The following is a 27,814-nucleotide window of genomic DNA, read 5'->3' on the forward strand; positions in this document are numbered from 1 at the left end:
GAATTTGAATTTGAATCGGTTTCGAACTAACGCGAGATTAGCATCAGTAATCGAGGTGATGTGGCATCATTAGTAGATGGTTACTGTAGCTTAATTATCCGGGCGTCACAAGCAACCCCGGAGAGAAGGGATGGCCTAAGCCTTGGCCAGCTCCCTTCCTCTCCCATACACCTCCAGGAGCGACATTGTACTATCAAACATCAAACTACACTCGATGGGACTAGGGGTGTTATCTCTCCGGAGAGCCCCAAACATGGGTATGTCCGGCGTCCCGCGCCCACTCATGCCAACCTCGCCTCTGGAGCCCACCAGCACCCTCGAGCCTCCTCCTCTTTTTAGCCATCCCTTGGCATCTGTCGTGCGCCCACCACGACAGTAATGGTGTGTTCGAATGTCGTAACCGCAGTTTACTGGAGATGGTGCGATCTATGATGTCTCTTACCGATCTACCATTATCGTTTTGGGGTTATGCATTAGAGACAGCTGCATTCACTTTAAACAGGGCACCGTCAAAATCCGTTGAGACGACACCGTATGAACTATGGTTTGGTAGCAAACCTAAGATATTGTTTCTTAAAGTCTGGGCATGCAATTCTTATCTCAAAAGGCTTCAGCCCGATAAGCTCGAACCCAAGTCGGAGAAATGTGTCTTCATAGGTTACCCTAAAGAAACAATTGGGCACACCTTCTACCACAAGTCCGACGACAAGATTTTTGTTGCTAAGAACGGAACCTTTCTAGAGAAACAGTTTATCTCGAAAGAAGTGAGTGGGAGGAAAGTAGAACTTGATGAGGTAATTGTACCTACTCTCAATTTGGAAGGTAGCTCATCCGAGAAATCTATTCCCATGATGGCTACACCAATTGGAGAGGAAGCTAATGATAGAGATCATGAAACTTCAGATCAAGTTACTATAGAACCTCGTAGGTCTGGCAGATCATGATCCGCACCAGAATGGAACGGTAATCCTGTTCTGAAAGTCATGTTAATTGACCATGACGAACCTACAAACTATGAAGAAGCTATGATGAGCCCAGATTCCGAAAGATGGCTTGAGGCCATGAAATTTGAGATAGGATCCATGTATGAGAACAAACTGTGGACTTTGGTTGACTTGCCTGATGATCGGCAAGCCATTGAGAATAAATTGATCTTCTAGAGGAAGACAAATGCTAATGGTAGTGTTACTATCTACAAAGCTCGACTAGTCGCAAAAGGGTTTTTGACAAGTTCAAGATGTTGACTACAATGAGATTTTCTCAACCGTAGCGATGCTTAAAGTCTGTCCGAATCATGTTAACAATTGCCATATTTTATGAAATTTGGCAAATGGATATCAAAAATGCATTCCTTAAATGGATATCTCTAAGGAGAGTTGCATATGATTCAACTAGAAGGTTTTGTCAATCCTAAAGGTGCTAACATAGTGTACGAGCTCCAGCGATCCATCTGTGGACTGGTGCAAGCATCTCGGAGTTGGAATATACGCTTTGATGAGTTGATCAAGGCATCTAGTTTTATACAGACTTGTGGTAAAGCCTATATTTACAAGAAAGTGAGTGGGAGTACTAGTAGAAAACGGACCTTTAGTCCCGGTTTGCCTACGAACCGGGACTAAAGGAGCTCCATGTGGCCGCTGTCTGGAGCTCCACCTTTAGTCCGGGTTGATAACACCAACAAGGACTAAAGGAATGTTTTTGAAATTTTGTTTTTATGGATTTTCTTGAATTTTTTCGAATTTTTCTTATTTTCAAATTTCTGAATTATTTGGCAATTTAATCTCTAATCACCCCTCATCGCTACTCACTGCTCAATTATGAACCACTCATTCCAAATCGTCTAACTTCCCGGCCGGTCACCCATCCTCTCACTATTCCAGCCTAAGCATGCTTAACTTTCGAGTTCTATTCACCCTAGTTTTCAAGTCTGCACTTGTTGTTTTCCTTACAATACTAAGCTGTCAATCCTATTAACCCTTAGGAGTTGAACTTGAGCATTAAGCACTTTTTGAGTTTGAAACTATTATTCTAAAAAACAATAATTATTTAGTAACACTAATATTTCTTGAATAAGTAGTTTGACCACAGTTTGACCAAAACTACAAAAATAAAATAATTATCTAGTAACACTAATATTTTTTGAATAAGTAGTTTGACCATAATTTGACCATAGTTTGACCACAGATTGACTAGATTTGACCATAGTTTGACCACAGTTTGACCAAAATTCGAAAAAACTAAAATAATTATTTATTAACACTAATATTTCTTGAATAAGTAGTTTGACCACAGTTTGACCAGATTTAACCAAAATTCAAAAAAGCTAGAATTTGAGCATATATTTTTTCCTTTTAGAATTTGAGAAGTCTAAAAATTTGCAAACAGGCCTATGGCTGTCGAAATCGGATGTGGATTTTTGTGCAGATTTTTTGATATAGTACGCAATTTTTTCGACATCCTATGCAAAAGATATGGCTGTTTAACCTTTTTATAACACTTTTTTGCAAAACTTGTCCAAATTTATGTTTTTTAATTTTCCTAACTAGTAGTTGTAGTAACATAACTACATCTCGAAGGATTTTAATTTTTGAAGTTTTTATCATTTTCTTTTGTTTTCTACAAAACTGAAAAGGCGATACAAGGGGGGGTAGAGTTTGAACCTTTATTCCCGGTTTGAAACAGGAACCGTGGCTAAAGGGCATCCTACCCTTTAGTCCCGGTTCGTGTCTCAAACCGGGACTAAAGGTCTAACCTTTAGCCTTGGTTTGAGATATGAGCCGGGACTAAAGGGCATCGCACCCTTTTGTCCCGGTTCGTGTCTCAAACCGGGACTAAAGGTCCCATTTGAACAGGGACTAATGCCTTCCCGACGCCTTAGCCGCTCGAACCGGGACTAATGCTCACATTAGTCCCGGTTCGTGATGCAACCGTGACTAATGTGTGTATTGAGTTTGGACAAAAGCCCTGTTTTATACTAGTGGAGCACTACAACCTTTCTGATAAGTATATGTGAATGACATATTGTTGATCGGAAATGATGTAGAATTTTCTGGAAAGCATAAAGGAGAAATTGAAAGGAGATTTTCAAAGAAAGACCTCAGTGAACCTTCGTACATATTGGGCACCAAGATCTATAGAGATAGATCAAAGACACTTGATAAGATTTTTCGATGAGTACATACCCTGGCAAGATTTTGAAATAGTTCAAAACGGAACAGTCAAAGAAGGAGTTCTTGCCTGTGTTGCAAGGTGTAAAGATGAGTAAGACTCGAAGCCTGACCACAACAGAAAATAGAAAGAGATGAAAGTCATTCCCTATGGCTCAGCCATAAGTTCTATAAAGTATGCTATGATGTGTACCAGACCTATGGAGTGGATCACTGGACAGTGGTCAAAGTTATCCTTAGTCACCTAAGAGGACTAAGGAAATATTTTTGTTGCTAAGAACGGAACCTTTCTAGAGAAACAGTTTATCTCGAAAGAAGTGAGTGGGAGGAAAGTAGAACTTGATGAGGTAATTGTACCTACTCTCAATTTGGAAGGTAGCTCATCCGAGAAATCTATTCCCGTGATGTCTACACCAATTAGAGAGGAAGCTAATGATAGAGATCATGAAACTTCAGATCAAGTTACTATAGAACCTCGTGGGTCTGGCAGATCACGATCCGCACCAGAATGGAACGGTAATCATGTTCTAAAAGTCATGTTAATTGACCATGACGAACCTACGAACTATGAAGAAGCTATGATGAGCCCAGATTCCGACAGATGGCTTGAGGCCATGAAATCTGAGATAGGATCCATGTATGAGAACAAACTGTGGACTTTGGTTGACTTGCCTGATGATCGGCAAGCCATTGAGAATAAATTGATCTTCTAGAGGAAGACAAATGCTAATGGTAGTGTTACTATCTACAAAGCTCGACTAGTCGCAAAAGGGTTTTTGACAAGTTCAAGATGTTGACTACAATGAGATTTTCTCAACCGTAGCGATGCTTAAAGTATGTCCGAATCATGTTAACAATTGCCATATTTTATGAAATTTGGCAAACGGATATCAAAAATGCATTCCTTAAATGGATATCTCTAAGGAGAGTTGCATATGATTCAACCAGAAGGTTTTGTCAATCCTAAAGGTGCTAACATAGTGTACGAGCTCCAGCGATCCATCTGTGGACTGGTGCACGCATCTTGGAGTTGGAATATACGCTTTGATGAGTTGATCAAGGCATATAGTTTTATACAGAATTGCGGTGAAGCCTGTGTTTACAAGAAAGTGAGTGGGAGTACTAGTAGAAAACGGACCTTTAGTCCCGGTTTGCCTATGAACCGGGACTAAAGGAGCTCCATGTGGCCGCTGTCTGGAGCTCCACCTTTAGTCCCGGTTGATAACACCAACCGGGACTAAAGGAATCTTTTTGAAATTTTGTTTTTATGGATTTTCTTGAATTTTTTCGAATTTTTCTTATTTTCAAATTTCTGAATTATTTGGCAATCTAATCTCTAATCACCCCTCATCGCTACTCACTTCTCAATTATGAACCACTCATTTCAAATCGTCTAACTTCCCGGACGGTCACCCATCCTCTCACTACTCCAGCCTAAGCATGCTTAACTTTCGAGTTCTATTCACCCTAGTTTTCAAGTCTGCACTTGTTGTTTTCCTTACAATACTAAGCTGTCAATCCTATTAACCCTTAGGAGTTGAACTTGAGCATTAAGCACTTTTTGAGTTTGAAACTATTATTCTAAAAAACAATAATTATTTAGTAACACTAATATTTCTTGAATAAGTAGTTTGACCACAGTTTGACCAAAACTACAAAAATAAAATAATTATCTAGTAACACTAATATTTTTTGAATAAGTAGTTTGACCATAGTTTGACCATAGATTGACTAGATTTGACCATAGTTTGACCACAGTTTGACCAAAATTCGAAAAAACTAAAATAATTATTTATTAACACTAATATTTCTTGAATAAGTAGTTTGACCACAGTTTGACCAGATTTAACCAAAATTCAAAAAAGCTAGAATTTGAGCATATCTTTTTTCCTTTCAGAATTTGAGAAGTCTAAAAATTTGCAAACAGGCCTATGGCTGTCGAAATCGGATGTGGATTTTTGTGCAGATTTTTTGATATAGTACGCAATTTTTTCGACATCCTATGCAAAAGATATGGCTGTTTAACCTTTTTATAACACTTTTTTGCAAAACTTGTCCAAATTTATGTTTTTTAATTTTCCTAACTAGTAGTTGTAGTAACATAACTACATCTCGAAGGATTTTAATTTTTGAAGTTTTTATCATTTTGTTTTGTTTTCTACAAAACTGAAAAGGCGATACAAGGGGGGGGGGGTAGAGTTTGAACCTTTATTCCCGGTTTGAAACAGGAACCGTGGCTAAAGGGCATCCTACCCTTTAGTCCCGGTTCGTGTCTCAAACCGGGACTAAAGGTCTAACCTTTAGCCTTGGTTTGAGATATGAGCCGGGACTAAAGGGCATCGCACCCTTTTGTCCCGGTTCGTGTCTCAAACCGGGACTAAAGGTCCCATTTGAACAGGGACTAATGCCTTCCCGACGCCTTAGCCGCTCGAACCGGGACTAATGCTCACATTAGTCCCGGTTCGTGATGCAATCGCGACTAATGTGTGTATTGAGTTTGGACAAAAGCCCTGTTTTATACTAGTGGAGCACTACAACCTTTCTGATAAGTATATGTGAATGACATATTGTTGATCGGAAATGATGTAGAATTTTCTGGAAAGCATAAAGGAGAAATTGAAAGGAGATTTTCAAAGAAAGACCTCAGTGAACCTTCGTACATATTGGGCACCAAGATCTATAGAGATAGATCAAATACACTTGATAAGATTTTTCGATGAGTACATACCCTGGCAAGATTTTGAAATAGTTCAAAACGGAACAGTCAAAGAAGGAGTTCTTGCCTGTGTTGCAAGGTGTAAAGATGAGTAAGACTCGAAGCCTGACCACAACAGAAAATAGAAAGAGATGAAAGTCATTCCCTATGGCTCAGCCATAAGTTCTATAAAGTATGCTATGATGTGTACCAGACCTATGGAGTGGATCACTGGACAGTGGTCAAAGTTATCCTTAGTCACCTAAGAGGACTAAGGAAATATTTTTGTTGCTAAGAACGGAACCTTTCTAGAGAAACAGTTTATCTCGAAAGAAGTGAGTGGGAGGAAAGTAGAACTTGATGAGGTAATTGTACCTACTCTCAATTTGGAAGGTAGCTCATCCGAGAAATCTATTCCCGTGATGTCTACACCAATTGGAGAAGAAGCTAATGATAGAGATCATGAAACTTCAGATCAAGTTACTATAGAACCTCGTGGGTCTGGCAGATCACGATCCGCACCAGAATGGAATGGTAATCCTGTTCTGAAAGTCATGTTAATTGACCATGACGAACCTACGAACTATGAAGAAGCTATGATGAGCCCAGATTCCGACAGATGGCTTGAGGCCATGAAATCTGAGATAGGATCCATGTATGAGAACAAACTGTGGACTTTGGTTGACTTGCCTGATGATCGGCAAGCCATTGAGAATAAATTGATCTTCTAGAGGAAGACAAATGCTAATGGTAGTGTTACTATCTACAAAGCTCGACTAGTCGCAAAAGGGTTTTTGACAAGTTCAAGATGTTGACTACAATGAGATTTTCTCAACCGTAGCGATGCTTAAAGTCTGTCCGAATCATGTTAACAATTGCCATATTTTATGAAATTTGGCAAGCGGATATCAAAAATGCATTCCTTAAATGGATATCTCTAAGGAGAGTTGCATATGATTCAACCAGAAGGTTTTGTCAATCCTAAAGGTGCTAACATAGTGTACGAGCTCCAGCGATCCATCTGTGGACTGGTGCAAGCATCTCGGAGTTGGAATATACGCTTTGATGAGTTGATCAAGGCATATAGTTTTATGCAGAATTGCGGTGAAGCCTGTGTTTTCAAGAAAGTGAGTGGGAGTACTAGTAGAAAACGGACCTTTAGTCCCGGTTTGCCTATGAACCGGGACTAAAGGAGCTCCATGTGGCCGCTGTCTGGAGCTCCACCTTTAGTCCCGGTTGATAACACCAACCGGGACTAAAGGAATCTTTTTAAAATTTTGTTTTTATGGATTTTCTTGAATTTTTTCTAATTTTTCTTATTTTCAAATTTCTGAATTATTTGGCAATTTAATCTCTAATCACCCCTCATCGCTACTCACTGCTCAATTATGAACCACTCATTCCAAATCGTCTAACTTCCCGGCCGGTCACCCATCCTCTCACTACTCCAGCCTAAGCATGCTTAACTTTCGAGTTCTATTCACCCTAGTTTTCAAGTCTGCACTTGTTGTTTTCCTTACAATACTAACTATCAATCCTATTAACCCTTAGGAGTTGAACTTGAGCATTAAGCACTTTTTGAGTTTGAAACTATTATTCTAAAAAACAATAATTATTTAGTAACACTAATATTTCTTGAATAAGTAGTTTGACCACAGTTTGACCAAAACTACAAAAATAAAATAATTATCTAGTAACACTAATATTTTTTGAATAAGTAGTTTGATCATAATTTGACCATAGTTTGACCACAGATTGACTAGATTTGACCATAGTTTGACCACAGTTTGACCAAAATTCGAAAAAACTAAAATAATTATTTATTAACACTAATATTTCTTGAATAAGTAGTTTGACCACAGTTTGACCAGATTTAACCAAAATTCAAAAAAGCTAGAATTTGAGCATATCTTTTTTCCTTTCAGAATTTGAGAAGTCTAAAAATTTGCAAACAGGCCTATGGCTGTCGAAAACGGATGTGGATTTTTGTGCAGATTTTTTGATATAGTACGCAATTTTTTCGACATCCTATGAAAAAGATATGGCTGTTTAACCTTTTTATAACACTTTTTTGCAAAACTTGTCCAAATTTATGTTTTTTAATTTTCCTAACTAGTAGTTGTAGTAACATAACTACATCTCGAAGGATTTTAATTTTTGAAGTTTTTATCATTTTCTTTTGTTTTCTACAAAACTGAAAAGGCGATACAAGGGGGGGTAGAGTTTGAACCTTTATTCCCGGTTTGAGACAGGAACCGTGGCTAAAGGGCATCCTACCCTTTAGTCCCGGTTCGTGTCTCAAACCGGGACTAAAGGTCTAACCTTTAGCCTTGGTTTGAGATATGAGCCGGGACTAAAGGGCATCGCACCCTTTTGTCCCGGTTCGTGTCTCAAACCGGGACTAAAGGTCCCATTTGAACAGGGACTAATGCCTTCCCGACGCCTTAGCCGCTCGAACCGGGACTAATGCTCACATTAGTCCCGGTTCGTGAAGCAACCGTGACTAATGTGTGTATTGAGTTTGGACAAAAGCCCTGTTTTATACTAGTGGAGCACTACAACCTTTCTGATAAGTATATGTGAATGACATATTGTTGATCGGAAATGATGTAGAATTTTCTGGAAAGCATAAAGGAGAAATTGAAAGGAGATTTTCAAAGAAAGACCTCAGTGAACCTTCGTACATATTGGGCACCAAGATCTATAGAGATAGATCAAAGACACTTGATAAGATTTTTCGATGAGTACATACCCTGGCAAGATTTTGAAATAGTTCAAAATGGAACAGTCAAAGAAGGAGTTCTTGCCTGTGTTGCAAGGTGTAAAGATGAGTAAGACTCGAAGCCTGACCACAACAGAAAATAGAAAGAGATGAAAGTCATTCCCTATGGCTCAGCCATAAGTTCTATAAAGTATGCTATGATGTGTACCAGACCTATGGAGTGGATCACTGGACAGTGGTCAAAGTTATCCTTAGTCACCTAAGAGGACTAAGGAAATAGTTTTGTTGCTAAGAACGGAACCTTTCTAGAGAAACAGTTTATCTCGAAAGAAGTGAGTGGGCGGAAAGTAGAACTTGATGAGGTAATTGTACCTACTCTCAATTTGGAAGGTAGCTCATCCGAGAAATCTATTCCCGTGATGGCTACACCAATTGGAGAGGAAGCTAATGATAGAGATCATGAAACTTCAGATCAAGTTACTATAGAACCTCGTAGGTCTGGCAGATCACGATCCGCACCAGAATGGAATGGTAATCCTGTTCTGAAAGTCATGTTAATTGACCATGACGAACCTACGAACTATGAAGAAGCTATGATGAGCCCAGATTCCGACAGATGGCTTGAGGCCATGAAATCTGAGATAGGATCCATGTATGAGAACAAACTGTGGACTTTGGTTGACTTGCCTGATGATCGGCAAGCCATTGAGAATAAATTGATCTTCTAGAGGAAGACAAACGCTAATGGTAGTGTTACTATCTACAAAGCTCGACTAGTCGCAAAAGGGTTTTTGACAAGTTCAAGATGTTGACTACAATGAGATTTTCTCAACCGTAGCGATGCTTAAAGTCTGTCCGAATCATGTTAACAATTGCCATATTTTATGAAATTTGGCAAACGGATATCAAAAATGCATTCCTTAAATGGATATCTCTAAGGAGAGTTGCATATGATTCAACCAGAAGGTTTTGTCAATCCTAAAGTTGCTAACATAGTGTACGAGCTCCAGCGATCCATCTGTGGACTGGTGCAAGCATCTCGGAGTTGGAATATACGCTTTGATGAGTTGATCAAGGCATATAGTTTTATACAGAATTGCGGTGAAGCCTGTGTTTACAAGAAAGTGAGTGGGAGTACTAGTAGAAAACGGACCTTTAGTCCCGGTTTGCCTATGAACCGGGACTAAAGGAGCTCCATGTGGCCGCTGTCTGGAGCTCCACCTTTAGTCCCGGTTGATAACACCAACCGGGACTAAAGGAATCTTTTTGAAATTTTGTTTTTATGGATTTTCTTGAATTTTTTCGAATTTTTCTTATTTTCAAATTTCTGAATTATTTGGCAATTTAATCTCTAATCACCCCTCATCGCTACTCACTGCTCAATTATGAACCACTCATTCCAAATCGTCTAACTTCCCGGCCGGTCACCCATCCTCTCACTACTCCGGCCTAAGCATGCTTAACTTTCGAGTTCTATTCACCCTAGTTTTCAAGTCTGCACTTGTTGTTTTCCTTACAATACTAAGCTGTCAATCCTATTAACCCTTAGGAGTTTAACTTGAGCATTAAGCACCTTTTGAGTTTGAAACTATTATTCTAAAAAACAATAATTCTTTAGTAACACTAATATTTCTTGAATAAGTAGTTTGACCACAGTTTGACCAAAATTAAAAAAGTAAAATAATTATCTAGTAACACTAATATTTTTTGAATAAGTAGTTTGACCATAATTTGACCATAGTTTGACCACAGATTGACTAGATTTGACCATAGTTTGACCACAGTTTGACCAAATTTCGAAAAAACTAAAATAATTATTTATTAACACTAATATTTCTTGAATAAGTAGTTTGACCATAGTTTGACCAGATTTAACCAAAATTCAAAAAAACTAGAATTTGAGCATATCTTTTTTCCTTTCAGAATTTGAAAAGTCTAAAAATTTGCAAACAGGCCTATGGCTGTCGAAATCGGATGTGGATTTTTGTGCAGAGTTTTTGAAATAGTACGCATTTTTTTCGACATCCTATGCAAAAGATATGGTTGTTTTACCTTTTCATAACACTTTTTTGCAAAACATGTCCAAATTTATGTTTTTTAATTTTCCTAACTAGTAGTTGTAGTAACATAACTACATCTTGAAGGATTTTAATTTTTGAAGTTCTTATCATTTTCTTTTGTTTTCTACAAAACTGAAAAGGCGATACAAGGGGGGTAGAGTTTGAACCTTTATTCCCGGTTTGAGACAGGAACCGTGGCTAAAGGGCATCCTACCCTTTAGTCCCGGTTCGTGTCTCAAACCGGGACTAAAGGTCTAACCTTTAGCCTTGGTTTGAGATATGAGCCGGGACTAAAGGGCATCGCACCCTTTTGTCCCGGTTCGTGTCTCAAACCGGGACTAAAGGTCCCATTTGAATAGGGACTAATGCCTTCCCGACGCCTTAGCCGCTCGAACCGGGACTAATGCTCACATTAGTCCCGGTTCGTGATGCAACCCTGACTAATGTGTGTATTGAGTTTGGACAAAAGCCCTGTTTTATACTAGTGGAGCACTACAACCTTTCTGATAAGTATATGTGAATGACATATTGTTGATCAGAAATGATGTAGAATTTTCTGGAAAGCATAAAGGAGAAATTTAAAGGAGATTTTCAAAGAAAAACCTCGGTGAACCTTCATACATATTGGGCACCAAGATCTATAGAGATAGATCAAAGACACTTGATAAGATTTTTCAATGAGTACATACCCTGGCAGGATTTTGAAATAGTTCAAAATGGAACAGTCAAAGAAGGAGTTCTTGCCTGTGTTGCAAGGTGTAAAGATGAGTAAGACTCGAAGCCTGACCACAACAGAAAATAGAAAGAGATGAAATTCATTCCCTATGGCTCAGCCATAATTTTTATAAAGTATGCTATGATGTGTACCAGACCTATGGAGTGGATCACTGGACAGTGGTCAAAGTTATCCTTAGTCACCTAAGAGGACTAAGGAAATATTTTTGTTGCTAAGAACGGAACCTTTCTAGAGAAACAGTTTATCTAGAAAGAAGTGAGTGGGAGGAAAGTAGAACTTGATGAGGTAATTGTACCTACCCTCAATTTGGAAGGTAGCTCATCCGAGAAATCTATTCCCGTGATGGCTACACCAATTGGAGAGGAAGCTAATGATAGAGATCATGAAACTTCAGATCAAGTTACTATAGAACCTCGTAGGTCTGGCAGATCACGATCCGCACCAGAATGGAACGGTAATCATGTTCTGAAAGTCATGTTAATTGACCATGACGAACCTACGAACTATGAAGAAGCTATGATGAGCCCAGATTCCGACAGATGGCTTGAGGCCATGAAATCTGAGATATGATCCATGTATGAGAACAAACTGTGGACTTTGGTTGACTTGCCTGATGATCGGCAAGCCATTGAGAATAAATTGATCTTCTAGAGGAAGACAAATGCTAATGGTAGTGTTACTATCTACAAAGCTCGACTAGTCGCAAAAGGGTTTTTGACAAGTTCAAGATGTTGACTACAATGAGATTTTCTCAACCGTAGCGATGCTTAAAGTCTGTCCGAATCATGTTAACAATTGCCATATTTTATGAAATTTGGCAAATGGATATCAGAAATGCATTCCTTAAATGGATATCTCTAAGGAGAGTTGCATATGATTCAACCAGAAGGTTTTGTCAATCCTAAAGGTGCTAACATAGTGTACGAGCTCCAGCGATCCATCTGTGGACTGGTGCAAGCATCTCGGAGTTGGAATATACGCTTTGATGAGTTGATCAAGGCATATAGTTTTATACAGATTTGCGGTGAAGCCTGTATTTACAAGAAAGTGAGTGGGAGTACTAGTAGAAAACGGACCTTTAGTCCCGGTTTGCCTACGAACCGGGACTAAAGGAGCTCCATGTGGCCGCTGTCTGGAGCTCCACCTTTAGTCCCGGTTGATAACACCAACCGGGACTAAAGGAATGTTTTTGAAATTTTGTTTTTATGGATTTTCTTGAATTTTTTCAAATTTTTCTTATTTTCAAATTTCTGAATTATTTGGCAATTTAATCTCTAATCACCCCTCATCGCTACTCACTGCTCAATTATGAACCACTCATTCCAAATCGTCTAACTTCCCGGCCGGTCACCCATCCTCTCACTACTCCAGCCTAAGCATGCTTAACTTTCGAGTTCTATTCACCCTAGTTTTCAAGTCTGCACTTGTTGTTTTCCTTACAATACTAAGCTGTCAATCCTATTAACCCTTAGGAGTTGAACTTGAGCATTAAGCACTTTTTGAGTTTGAAACTATTATTCTAAAAAACAATAATTATTTAGTAACACTAATATTTCTTGAATAAGTAGTTTGACCATAGTTTGACCACAATTTGACCAAAATTAAAAAAGTAAAATAATTATCTACTAACACTAATATTTTTCGAATAAGTAGTTTGACCATAATTTGACCATAGTTTGACCACAGATTGACTAGATTTGACCACAGTTTGACCATAGTTTGACCAAAATTCAAAAAAACTAAAATAATTATTTATTAACACTAATATTTCTTGAATAAGTAGTTTGACCACAGTTTGACCAGATTTAACCAAAATTCAAAAAACTAGAATTTGAGCATATCTTTTTTCCTTTCAGAATTTGAGAAGTCTAAAAATTTGCAAACAGGCCTATGGCTGTCGAAATCGGATGTGGATTTTTGTGCTGATTTTTTGATATAGTACGCCTTTTTTTGACATCATATGCAAAAGATATGGCTGTTTTACCTTTTCATAACACTTTTTTGCAAAACATGTCCAAATTTATGTTTTTTAATTTTCCTAACTAGTAGTTGTAGTAACATAACTACATCTCGAAGGATTTTCATTTTTGAAGTTTTTATCATTTTCTTTTGTTTTCTACAAAACTGAAAAGGTGATACAAGGGGGGGTAGAGTTTGAACCTTTATTCCCGGTTTGAGACAGGAACCGTGGCTAAAGGGCATCCTACCCTTTAGTCCCGGTTCGTGTCTCAAACCAGGAATAAAGGTCTAACCTTTAGCCTTGGTTTGAGATATGAGCCGGGACTAGAGGGCATCACACCCTTTTGTACTGGTTCGTGTCTCAAACCGAGACTAAAGGTCCCATTTGAACAGGGACTAATGCCTTCCCGACGCCTTAGCCGCTCGAACCGGGACTAATGCTCACATTAGTCCCGGTTCGTGATGCAACCGGGACTAATGTGTGTATTGAGTTTGGACAAAAGCCCTGTTTTATACTAGTGGAGCACTACAACCTTTCTGATAAGTATATGTGAATGACATATTGTTGATCGAAAATGATGTAGAATTTTCTGGAAAGCATAAAGGAGAAATTGAAAAGAGATTTTCAAAGAAAGACCTCGGTGAACCTTCGTACATATTGGGCACCAAGATCTATAGAGATAGATCAAAGACACTTGATAAGATTTTTCAATGAGTACATACCCTGGCAATATTTTGAAATAGTTCAAAATGGAACAGTCAAAGAAGGAGTTCTTGCCTGTGTTGCAAGGTGTAAAGATGAGTAAGACTCGAAGCCTGACCACAACAGAAAATAGAAAGAGATGAAAGTCATTCCCTATGGCTCAGCCATAAGTTCTATAAAGTATGCTATGATGTGTACCAGACCTATGGAGTGGATCACTGGACAGTGGTCAAAGTTATCCTTAGTCACCTAAGAGGACTAAGGAAATATTTCTCGGTTATGGTGGTGATAAAGAGTTTGTCGTAAAGAGTTATGTTGATGCAAGATTTTACCCCAATCCAGATGACTCTGAGTCTCAATCTGGATGCATATTGAAAGTGGGAGCAATTAGCTAGAGTAGCTCCATGCAGAGCATTGTAGACATGGAAAATTTGCAAAATACAGATGGCTCTGAATATTGCAGACCCATTGACTAAACTTCTCTCACAAGCAAAACATGATCACACCTTAGTACTCTTTGGGTGTTAATCACATAGCGATGGGAACTAGATTATTGACTCTAGTAACCCCTTTGGTTGTTGGTCACATGGTGATGTGAACTATGGGTGTGAATCACATACTGATGTGAAATATTAGTTTTAAATCACATGGTGATGTGAACTAGATTACTGACTCTAGTGCAAGTGGGAGACAGAAGGAAATATGCTCTGGAGGCAATAATAAAGTTGTTATTTTATATTTCCTTATATCATGATAAATATTTATTATTCATGCTATAACTGTATTAACCGGAAACTTGATACATGTGTGAATACATAGAAAAAACAAAGTGTCCCTAGTATGCCTCTACTAGACCAGCTCGTTAATCAAAGATTCTTATGTTTCCTGACCATAGACATGTGTTGTCATTTGATTAATGGGATCACATCATTGGAGAATGATGTGATGGACAAGACTCGTTCGTTAGCTTAGCATAATGATCTTAAGTTTTATTGCTATTCCTTTCTTCATGACTTATACATGTTCCTCTCACTATGAGATTATGCAACTCCTGAATAGCCGAGGAACACCTTGTATGCAATCAAACGTCACAACGTAACTAGGTGATTATAAAGATGCTCTACAGGTCTCTCCGAAGGTGTTTGTTGAGTTGGCATAGATCGGGATTAGAATTCGTCACTCCGTGTATCGGAGAGGTATCTCTGGGCCCTCTCGGTAATGCTCATCACAATAAGCCTTGCAAGCAATGTGACTAATGAGTTAGTTACGGGATGAAACATTACAGAACGAGTAAAGAGACTTGCCGGTAACGAGATTGAACTAGGTATGAAGATACCGACGATCGAATCTCAGGCAAGTAACATACGATGACAAAGGGAACAACGTATGTTGTTGTGCGGTTTGACCGATAAAGATTTTCGTAGAATATGTAGGAACCAATATGAGCATCCATGTTCCTCTATTGGTTATTGATCATACATGTGTCTCGATCATGTCTACATAGTTCTCGAACCCGTAGGGTACACACGCTTAACATTCGATGACGATTTGTATTATGAGTTATGTCTTTTGGTGACCTAAGTTTGTACGGAGTCCCGGATGAGATCACGAGCATGACAGGAGTCTCGAAATGGTCGAGAGGTAAAGATTCATATATTGGAAGGTTGTATTTGGACATCGGAATGGTTCCGAGTGATTCGGGTATTTTATCAGAGTACCGATGGGTTACCGGAACCCCCCGGGGAAGTGTTGGGCCAACACGGGCGTATGGGAGAGAGAGGGAAGCCCGCGGGGGTGGTCACGCGCCCCCCTCCCAGGGAGTCCGAATAGGATAAGGAGGAGGGGGCGGCGGCCCCCTTCCCTTTACCTCTCCCTCTCCTTCCTATTCCCTCCAATAGAGAAGGGAAAAGGGGGGCGAATCCTACTTGGACTAGGAGTCCAAGTAGGACTCCCCCCATGGCGCGCCCCTCCTGGCCGCCGGCCTCTCTCCCCCCTCCTTTATATACAGGGGCGGGGGCACCCCAAAGGCACATTAGAGATTCTCTTAGCCGTCTGTGGTGCCCCCTCCACAGTTTACTCCTCCGGTCATAGTGTTGTAGTGCTTAGGCGAATCCCTGCGCGGATCACATCAACATCACCGTCACCATGCTGTCGTGCTGACAATACTCTCTTTCGACCCTCTGCTAGATCAAGAGTTCAAGGGACGTCATCGAGCTGAACGTGTGCGGAACTCGGTGGTTCTGTATGTTCGGTGCTAGATCAGTTGGATTGTGAAGATGTTCAACTACATCAACCGCGTTAACATAAGCTTCCGCTTTCGGTCTACGAGGGTACGTGGACACACTCTTCCCCTCTCGTTGCTATGCATGATCGTAGGAATTTTTTTTTTGAAATTGCATGCTACGTTCCCCAACAATTAAAAGATGGTGCCATGACACAAGACCACGGCCAAGCAAATATCTCCTAAAAGATATGTAATGCGGAGAGGAGTCGAAGAATTGTGCAAGGGTATCACTTTTATCGTTAGCAATGTGATACAAGGTAGATATAATGTTCCTGGAGAATAGCATTTCCTAGCCACTAGTCCTCCTAGAAGTGGATCTCACCGTCGTCTTGATCGCAAAGGAACCGAAGCAAATAATATATTTCTTTGTCGCCATTATTCTTGTCCAAAAATGTGATTCCCAAGGCTTCCAGCTAGCACAAGGAACTCCTTTTGAGCTTAAATACTTGTTGCGCAATAGGTTTTGTGAGACACCATCCTCCGTAAAAAGTTTGTGCAACCATGTACCTCGTAAGGCATCATTTTTAACCTGGAAATCTTGTATACGGTCCTCCATGTCTTATAGATAGCAAACCCTACACCATTTGGTCAGCCTATATTTTTTATAGTTAGTGTCCCCTTGCAAGAAGAATCTGAACCGGTAGTAATATAGATTTGTTCTTCCACATGGGCGCGCGTCCGTCAGCCTCATTCGGAACAGATTGTCTCCCAAGACTCTTTCCAGAGATTACCTTCAAATCCTTGACCATATCATGTACATCATCACCAGTACAGTGGTGAGGCTTCATCCGGTGATCTGCCTCACCTTTGAAATGTTTGTCTTTCTTTCTTACGGGATGCCTGCTCGGAAGAAATCGACGATGTCCCAAGTACACATTCTTCTTACAATTATCCAAATATATACTGTCGGTACCATCCAAACAATCTGTGCATGCGCGGTATCCCTTGTTTGTCTGTCCTGAAAGGTTACTAAGAGTAGGCCAGTCATTGATGGTCACAAACAGCAACACATGTAGGTCAAATTCCTCCTGTCCGTGCTCATCCCATGCACGTACACCATTTTCATTCCACGGCTGTAAAAATTCTTCAACTAATGGCCTTAGGTACACATCAATGTCCTTTCCGGGTTGCTTAGGGCCTTGGATGAGCACTGGCATCATAATGAACTTCCGCTTCATGCACAACCAAGGAGGAAGGTTATACATACATAGAGTCATAGGCCAGGTGCTATGATTGCTGCTCTGCTCACCAAAAGGATTAATGCCATCTGCTCTTAAACCAAACCGTACGTTCCTTGCGTCACCTGCGAAGTCCTGCCTGTACTTTCTCTCATTTTTTCTCCACTACGACCCATCAGCGGGTACTCTCAACTTCCCTCTTTCTTACGGTCTTCTCTATGTCATCACATGAACTTGGCATGCTCTTTGTTTTGGAATAAATGTTTTAACCGTGGTATTATAGGAGCATACCACATGACCTTGGCAGGAATCTTCTTCCTGGGGCGCTTGCCCTCGACATCACCAGGGTCATCGCGACTGATCTTATAGCGCAATGCACCGCATACCGGGCACACATGCAAATCCTCATACTCATCGCGGTAGAGGATGCAGTCATTAGGGCATGCATGTATCTTCTGCACCTCTAATCCTAAAGGGCAGACATCCTTCTTTGCTTCGTATGTACTCTCGGGCAATTCGTTGTCCTCTAGAAGCATCTTCTTTAACATTATCAGCAACTTTCCAAATCCCTTGTCAGATACACCATTCTCTGCCTTCCATTGCAGCAATTCCAGTGTGGTGCCCAACTTTTTCTTGTCAGCTTCGCAATTTGTGTACAACAATTTCTTGAGGTCCTCTAACATGCACTGCAACTTCAGCCTCTCATTCTCGCTTGTGCAGTTTCTCTTTGCATCAGCAATGGCCCGACCTAGATCATCAGCGGGCTCATCTGATGCCTCTTCTTCAGCTCCTTCCCGCATTGCCGGCCCAGCTTCTTCCCCCATTGTTGTACCATCGTATTCAGGGAATCCATGGCCAGGATAGCTGTCATCGCCCTCTTCTTCTTCATTGTCTTCCAGCATAACCCTTCTTTCTCCATGCTTGGTCGAAACATTATAGTGGGGCATGAAACCGGACTCAAACAGGTGGACGTGAATGGTTTTTTACTTAGAGTAATTCCAATCATTCTTACAACCAGCACATGGACAAGACATCAAACCATCTGCGCGCTTGTTTGCCTCAGCCGCAAGCAGAAAAGTACGCACGCCATTAACAAACTGGGGAGAGCATTGGTCATCATACATCCATTGCCGGCTCATCTTCGTTACACAGCACCGAAAAGACCAAATTAATACAAGTTCATACATAAAGTTCCATACACATTTATTCTCATAAAACAACATACAAACTCTCTAGCTAAAGCATTTAAATGCAACAACAAATGCGATCAAGATGGCAACTAAGGTAACAATTGATCCAACAGCATAATGATACCAAGCCTCACTATCAATGACATATTTTCTAATCTTTCTAATCTTCAAGCGCATTTTCTCCATCTTGATCTTGTGATCATCGAGGACATCGGCAAGATGCAACTCCAATTCCATCTTCTCGTCTTCAATTCTTTTCAATATTTCTTTCAAATACTTGTTTTCATTTTCAACTAAATTTAACCTCTCGACAATAGGGTCGGTTGGAATTTCCAGTTCACATACCTCCTAGATAAAAATATCTATGTCAACTTGATGGGCATAATTTTTCATAAACACGGAATGCAAAAAATAGTTATAAAAGAGAATATACCACATCCGAATCATAAACTGATGAGGGCCGACGGAGACGGATATCAAAATAATGGCACTATGTATAACAAACAACATAGGGGTAAGATAATTATACAAGTAACTATATATCTAAATCACACAAAAACATGATATTTTTTATATAAAAAGATAAGAACAAGAGACTCACCACAAGGTGGTGCCCGCGACGGGACGGTGCTGGCGATCGACGGTGGTTAGGACGGAGACGGGAAGGCACCTAAGTAAAACACACCTACATATGCAAAATAAGAGTTATTTTGAGCTCAAATTGCATATAAATCAAATAGACTACCACATATAATTCCTCCCAAATTACTAAACCCCACAAAGTAATCACTATATAGAGCATTGCAAGAGCTAATCTAGCAATGAGAGATGAAAGGACAAAGTTGCTAACCTTTGTGATCACTTGAATGGATGGGGGCCTTCAAATCTTGACAAAATATGGGCAAAATGTGTGATGAGCTCAAAGAAGAGGGGAAGAACAGAGGAGAGGAAGGAATGAAAGGGGAAGAATAGAGAGCTCGGGCTGGACGAAGGGTTTATATAGGATGATCTTTAGTCCCGGTTGGTTATACAAACCGGGACTAAAGGTGCATCTCTAGTACCGGTTCGTGCCACGGACCGGGACTAAAGGTGTGGGTGGGGCCGCAGCCTGACACCAGTCTGCCTCCACCTCTTTAGTCCTGGTTCGTGGCATGAACGTGGACTAGAGGTTAGCCACGAACCGGCACTAATGGTCACCGCCCGCCTAGCCGTTGGATCCGGCACTAATGGTCACATTAGTGCCGGTTCAACCATAAACCGGGACTAATGTGCTTCACATTAGGCCCTTTTTCTACTAGTGAATCCAACCTTTTGAAGGACCCCTTTTGAAAGTTGAAAAAATGAGAACATATAAAGAATCATGTTTGTGAGTAGATAGTTCATCAAGACAAGTTATCCTCGAACAAAGAGAAGCCTACCTTTCCAACTACTCAAGTGTTTCGCTCTTCAATGTATTTTCCATTAGTGAGGCTTTGATAATGAATCAGAATTTCCAAGTATCTAATCAGGAATTGACCATGCGACAACCAAACAAGTCAAGGTGTTTTGCGACTGTCTCACTGGCTTCTCCAAAACAAAATAGTTCTCTCTTATGGAAATTAATCTTAAGATCCGAAATTTCCTCAAAAGTTCAAAGCAAAAGTTTCAGGTTTCTAACATTTTTGAGGCCGTTCCCACAAAAATTATCATGTCATTGACGTATTGTAGAATTGAGAGGCCCCTATCCACAAGGTGTAGACTACTCTTGTGATTTGACCATCCTGTTTGGCACGTTCAATCAAGATGGTCAACATGTCGACAACAATGTGGAATAACATTGGAGAAAATGGATTACCTTGGGTAGTCCCTTTTCCATTTTGAAGTAACAACCAATGTTGGCATTAACTTTTATAGCTGCACTGCATCCGGCGATGATGTTATGGCCCCACTCGCATCATTTCTTGGAGAAGCCCTTCATTCAATGAGTCTGCTAGAGAAAGGACCATTTGACTTTTTCATAAGTTTTTTTTTTTGCGGGAGATTCTTGATAAGCTTTTCAAAGCCAATTAAAATACTACCACACTCATGTGTTTGCCGGTGCATCTCATGAACGGTTTCGTGAACGACAACTACTCCATCCAGAATATTTCTAGTATCTATTGCCAAAGAAAAATATTTCATCTTTTTTTGGGAAAACAAATCTTATCCTTCAGAAAATCAAAGTATCATTCGATCTCTTCTCTGTCTCTCATATACAAAGCTTAAGATGATTTCATCATCATCATCCGCGTTAGGCAGGCAGCCGGTTAGCTAGCCTGTGTATCATTGTATGTGTGTGGGTAGAGACAAGGCCAAGCCTTTCAGAAATCTTATGTACCCACTAAAAATTGCCAGTGTCCGGTGAAGAGGAGGTTAACGGGCCCCACCATAGAGGAATCTCAGTAACAAACCACTCTTCTGAAAAGGAGGCCAGCAGGCTGCAACCTGCAATGCAGCTCTTGTTGTACAAGTGTCCCTTTCACCCTCCCAATCCACACGGAACCAACCGCTTTCTCCTACCCAATATCACCTTTGCCCCTTTTATACAACCCAACCTCACTCTCCTCCCCTCCCCTCTCCTCTCATCAGTTCGGCTGTGTACCTTCATCTCTACGGGGTAGCAGTAGGCACATCCGTTTCCCCTGAAGATGTATCACCAGCAGTGCGAGCTCCTGATGCCCCATGAGGGCCTGGACATGGACGCCGGCCAGTCGCACCACCTTGCCGCCGCCTCAGCCGTCCCGGCAGAGCTCAACTTCCACCTCCTGTCCTACGTAGACACAGCCGTCTCGCCGCAGCAGCCCACCATTGAGTACTTCTTCGGCGGCGCCGACCAGCCCCATGCGCAGTTCGAGCAGCTTGCCGCCAACCACCAGGCCATGACCGTGCTGCGGGACTACTACGGCCAGTACCCCACCACCACCGATGCGTACCTTCCCGGCCCTCAGAGGACCGGTTCGTCATCCCTGGTGTTCGGTGTTGCCGAAGAGGAGTCGGCCTACATGGTTGGCGGCTTCCAGTGCTCCCCCAAGCCGCGGGCGAGCGGCGGCAGGAAGCGGGGCCGGGGCGCTGGCAGCAGCTTCCACGGCTTTCCGGCCAACGGCGGCGTCGAGAAGAAGGAGAAGCAGCGCCGGCAGCGCCTCAGCGAGAAGTTCACCGCTCTCATGCTTCTCATCCCCAACCGTACCAAGGTTTGCACCTTCGATGCGTTCATTCATCTTGTCTTTAATTCGTGGCACTTCGTTTATCGATCTTGTTTTTTTACTAATCTCGTGATTCTTTAATTTTTCTGGGTTTCAAACTGTCAATTAATTAATTTGTAGGAGGATAGGGCCACGGTGATCTATGACGCGATCGAGTACATCCAGGAGCTTGGGAGGACGGTGGAGGAGCTGACGCTGCTGGTGGAGAAGAAGAGGGGCCGGAGGGAGCACCAGGGGGACGTCGTGGATCCGGCGCCCACGGTGGTGGCCGGAGAAGGGGAGTGCTCTGGAGGCGAGGTGGCGGCCGCGGTGATGCCAGCGGTGCCGGCGCCGCCGCAGCCGATCCGGAGCACGTACATCCAGCGGAGGAGCAAGGAGACGTTCGTGGACGTGCGGATCGTGGAGGACGAGGTGAACATCAAGCTCACCAAGCGCCGCCGCGACGGGTGCCTAGCCGCCGCGTCCCGGGCTCTGGACGACCTCCACCTAGACCTCGTGCACCTCTCCGGCGGCAAGATCGGCGACTGCCACATCTACATGTTCAACACTAAGGTAGGCAACATCGTCACAACGGATCTCTTAATTAATTTACACATATCATGCATGTACGTTCAGTATTCTCAAGAATCAAGATATATGCCAAAAAAGAAGGATGATGGTTTTCTTGATTTCATTTGTTGATGTATATGCAGATTCATCCGGGATCTCCAGTTTTTGCAAGCGCAGTGGCCAGCAAGCTGATCGAAGTGGTGGATGAGTACTAGCAGCAGCTCGTTATCTTGTCATGGGATGCGTTTCTATATTGCTAGCTAGCTAGCTAGGGTTCTTGGATATCTGCGTCTATCAGTACTTCAGTAGTTCTTTGGCTTTAGCTTTAATTTGGACGTTTTGATCCAATGATTGGTGAAGAGATATATGTCTGAGTGTTTTGGTATCTGAATTCTTAGGGTTTGTACTGAACTTCTTGAATAAAATAATTAACTGAAACTTTTCAGTTTGGACTTTGGACCGATGATTAAAAAAATGTTTTTCAGATCATATGTAATTTTCTGGATTATTCATGAGAGAAAGCACATAAGCATGCATGGTGTGAGTAGGTTGAGCAGACGGTTGTAGATCTGGATGAAACTGGGTAGGTGAGTCTTTGTTGAGCTGTGACTTCTCCTTCAGATATTATTTTTGTGTCGATGGATAGGAGCTTAATTACAACACCATACTCCAGTACAATATTCTGTACCCAAAAGTAGTTCAGTACACTGACCAGAGGCGGTTCAGCAAGCAGTCGCAAGCACATTCAGATATGCTTCCTTTTGTTCCCTCAGCCTGCAAAAGTTTTTTGACTTGGTTTTGGCCGGTGCAATGATTGCTGTTTCGCCCTTGTCTTTGCCTGAATTTGTTCATAGTCTCTGCTAGAGACTCGTGGGAAGATTGGATGCAAATATTCTCCTCCCCCGGTGTCTTGTCACAATTATTTTGCATTATTAACATGCAGGGCACTGGGAATGTTTAAGCATCATACATTTCCTAATATTCCTCTAATCAGATTACAGACAATAGTTTATTTCCCTTTAGCACATAAGTTTCTGAGAGAGTGAGCTGAGCTAACCATGTTTTTGTGCTCGGTTTTGTTAGATAGAGAAGACCTGAACGTTTTCATGGAAATTCAAATGTGAGATCTTAATCAATGTTTCCCAAAGAAAGATTAATGACACGATTTGATGCTATTTGATGGCCAAACACTTTCAAGAAGATCAAAAGAATGCACACAGGAAACAACCTGCTCAAAGTGGTACCTTTCATGAAGTTGGGTGATATTTTCTCTAGAAGATTGATGAATTGATAGCAAACTCAAAGCATCAACGACCTCCATGAAAACTATTCAATTCCATTACATTTCACATGTGATTTTTCATGTTTTTCCTTGCCATAATCTTCAGAAATAAAAAATAAATAAATACTGATCCACATGAATGGAAAGAAAACATAGTGGTTTCTTGCATCGGCGAGGTCTCATTCTTTACATTTAGTATGTAATAATTGAAAGCCATCGCATACTAACCATTCCATTCCCGATGGCTTATATTCTCAAGCTAGTGCTCTTCTCTCTTTTCCTTTCAAAGATTACTCTGGTGGTTGGTGTAGGGGAGGAAGTTGTTGAGACTCCACATGGTGTCGCCATTTCCATTGGCTGGCCGTCATGTTGCTTTATTATGCGAGTACGTCGAGTTTGTACTCGACATAGGCTATGGAAAGAATCCATGAAATAACACTTGGCATACCCCGCTACCCGTCCAGGGGTATGCCGAGTGTTGCACGGCCCGCGAGTGTAACGGAAGTAGGGTATCCACATCAGACAGTTGTGAGTCATACGCCTAGGTAGCTTATAATCCTTATATTGAGCAGATTGACTTCGTCCAACACATCATTGTGAGATAGTACGGGCACAGATCATATGAAGAACAACGGCCGGTACCTCACCGACTGCAGTACATTGTACTCCCTCCGTTCCAAATTACTCGTCGTGGTTTTAGTTCAAATTTGAACTAAAACCACGACGAGTAATTTGGAACGGAGGGAGTGACTGATTTGATTTCAAACCCGAGCTTTGACAAGAACCACTCGGCATGTCGTATCATGCCATCCCTGGACGTAGACACAAATGACATGGTAGTGAATGTAAGCACCCAACTTCTTGGAGTGATGAATCATGCCTTAGGTGTCTGTGGCTAATGTAGGAGTACGTGTGGTGGTTCTCTCGACATGAGTAGATGAAATGACGTAGACACAAATTCCCTTCTACTGCCCCCCCTCCCGAGTTGCCCCCCGCGTGGGCGGCCGGGAGGCCCCCAGATCCCGTCGGCCGGCCCTCCCCCTCTCCTCCTCCTCCTCCCTCGCCGCCACCCAAGGGCGCGGCCAGGCGAAGCCTTGCCGTCGCCGGCGGCGGCGGGGACTCGGGCCCTCTCGCTCGTGTGGGGCTGGCACGGGCCGGCGCCCCTGTCGTGGTTCTAAGTCTGACAGTAATATAGGGGGTACTAAGGAGAGGCAAGATCCTAGCTATGGAGTAGTTGTGCACACAAGTATTTACGAGTTCAGGCCCTTCTCGGAAGAAGTAACAGCCCTACGTCTCGGAGCCCGGAGGCGGTCGACTGGATTATATGTATGAGAGTTACAGGGGTGCGAACCCTTCTGCCAGTGGAGAGGGGTGGCTTATATAGAGGATGCCGGACCCCAGCCTGCCCACGTAGCGGAGGGTTAAAGTACATTAAGGCCTGGCGTTACTGGTAACGCCTTACATAAAGTGTCATCATGACCATAAAGACTACTTAATTACAGACCGTTTGGATACAGAGTAGATCCTGAACTCCTGGTGGTCGAGTGGGTCTTCACGGTTGAGTGTCTTCAAGTTCGTCGAGTGTCTTCCAGTCCATCGAGTGGAATCTCTCTTGGTCGACTGGGAGACGGTCTCTTCTGTAGATGTCCTTGGGGAGGGTACCTGGGACAGGTACATGACCCTACCCTAGGTACATGACTTCATTATTAGCCCCCGAATGGATCGAGGTTTGAGTGAGGAAGGAGTTGAGAATTCTTCCGATTCTTCTTTCGAAGCTATGAGTACGTCTAGTTCTGGATCAACTGACCGTAGGTGACGGCGTCAACTTCTTTTACAATCGCCTTGATCCATTCTGGATGTAGGTCGAGTGATCTTTCTACACTTGGAGATCTCCTAGCGACGGATCGCATGAGATCTTCCGTCTGACAAGTTTCTCTGCGGTTAGCGGATTTAGTGGGATCCGAATTTCGGGAAGTGCGCGAAGAGGAGAAGGCCGCCGTACTCGGATGGGATAAGACAGAGACGCCTCGATCTCCGCGCCGCCTTTTTCGCCACGTATCCCTCGCGCGACTGTTTCAGGATTTGACAGGATTGCCTGGGTCCACCAGTCAGCCACTCGGAAGCGACTCCATATAAGGAACCGGGCGGAGGTTTTTGAATGGTGCTCCCTCATTTTCCCCTCTCTCGTCTTCAGATTCATCCGCTGCCCTTGCCATCTGCTCAGCGTCGTTGCTCCGTACCAGCCTCGTCGGCGACAATGGTGAAGGAGAAGACGGCGGTTTTGGAGCGGGCGAAGAAGGCGATGGCGCACGCGAAAGGGAGAGCGCCCAGTCGGGGTGGATCCTCATCGCGGTCCCGCCTGTCGCAAGGTTGGATCCAAGGGGATTGGATCCGTTCGACCATCACCCAGAAGGACCTCGACGACCTAGCCGACGAGGGGCTGATCGAGCACGGAGCAGCGAGGCTTCCGGGGACGGAGTGGCAACCGCAGCCTCAGGAGGGTGAGTGCGTCCTCCTAGCGACTCATGTCGATCGCGGATTTTCTTTGCCACCTCATCTTTTCTTTAGAGGGTTTCTGAATTTCTTCGGGGCTCAGCTCCACCACTTCACACCCAATTCCATTGCCTATCTCGCCGCTTTCGTTTCTCTGTGTGAAAACTTCTTGGGTTGTCGGCCGCATTGGGGCCTCTTCAAACACATATTCACTTGTCGCTCTCAGACGGTCAAAAAGGCTAACCCGAATGACGAGAGAACCCAAGTAATCCAGATGTGCGGGGGTCTTAGGGTCCAGATGAGGAGTAAGAGTGTTTTTCCAGCTATGACCCTCCCTGAGTCAGTTAGAGGGTGGCAGTCGACATGGTTCTACTGCCGAGACCAGTCGACACGAGGGCAGTCGACTGGGCTCCCTCCCTTCTCTATGAGTCGAGTGAACAAGCCGTCTTCTCTGAAAGTAGTTCCGGAGGAGAAGGACCAGGTTAAAATGTTGATGGAGCGAGTAGTCCAACTCATTCGCGATGGTGTGACTGGCATGGATCTTCTGGAGGTTTTCCTTCGTCGGCGTATCCAACCACTCTAGTATCGGGGCCACCCGATGTGGTCGTACTCTGGTACTGAAGACACCACCCGGGTTCACCCAGAAGAGGTCGACGATGTCACGCTAGAGAGGTGGATGACCGCCATCACAGGGAACAAGGACAACCCTCGTGGGGCCAGGAGGATCCCGCCACTCGACCAATCTTATGAAGCAGACAAGGTATAACCACTTATCTCCGACTGTAATCATATTCCATCTATTCTGTTTCGCTGCAGATCATTCGATCGACTTTTGTCTTGTTTGTTGTTTTTCAGGTCACCACTGAGTTGTATTCAATGCCCAACGGAGCGCAAGCGCAGACTGAGGAGGAGGAAGGAAGTGGAGGTGAAAGTCAGGAGGAGTGGGAATCGGACGACGATGAGGGTGATGAAGATGCAGGCTCCGATGAGGAGGAGGAGGAGGAAGAGGAGGAGGTAGTAGCGCCTCCTCGTTCTGAAAGAAGGTCCAAGCTTGCGCATGACCCTGTTGTCGAGCGCGGCAAGGGGGCCGCATCTGTTGTGCAATCGACCAAACGTCCTCGGACGACCTCTCTAGCGCCGACTGAGAAAGCGCCGAAGCAATCTCGAGTGGCGCCGTCGAAGCCGACGAAGGCTTTACCGAAGATGAAGATGGTGATTCCAACTATTTCTGGGTAATGACATAACTTGTGTCCTCTTGTTTCTCATGGATTCATTCTTGGTCGACTCGTTAGCTGACCGACTAATTTCTGAAACTACAGCGCTGCCACTTCTGATACCTCGGTCAGACCTGAAGATCAGGAAATGGAGGATGTCGTTACTTCTAACCCTGGTATGACCTTTGCAGTTTCGTTTTCAGTCGGTGGGATCTTCGTTTTTAACTTTGACTCTTTTCTGCAGCTCCATCCAACATCGTCATTGATCTTCCTGATGATGATGAAGACGAGGAACCATTGAGGCAAAGGAGGAATAGGAGAGCGACTGCTGGCAAGGCAGCTCAGGTCGTGTCAGTACCTG

The 27,814-nt window shown here is 42.7% G+C and overlaps 1 protein-coding gene across 1 annotated transcript; it reads left to right on the forward strand.

Annotated features, from left to right (window-relative positions):
• Positions 1-21,198: 21,198 nt before the first annotated feature.
• Positions 21,199-22,919, forward strand: LOC123159546 (transcription factor TIP2). The gene is made up of 3 exons (XM_044577377.1): positions 21,199-21,903; positions 22,036-22,467; positions 22,608-22,919. The coding sequence occupies exons 1-3, from the start codon at positions 21,361-21,363 to the stop codon at positions 22,677-22,679; spliced, it is 1,047 nt and encodes a 348-aa protein (XP_044433312.1). The 5' UTR covers positions 21,199-21,360; the 3' UTR covers positions 22,680-22,919.
• The last annotated feature ends 4,895 nt before the right edge of the window (positions 22,920-27,814 follow it).

This window comes from Triticum aestivum, chromosome 7B (genome assembly GCF_018294505.1).
Source record: "Triticum aestivum cultivar Chinese Spring chromosome 7B, IWGSC CS RefSeq v2.1, whole genome shotgun sequence".
NCBI classification, from domain to species: Eukaryota; Viridiplantae; Streptophyta; class Magnoliopsida; order Poales; family Poaceae; genus Triticum; species Triticum aestivum.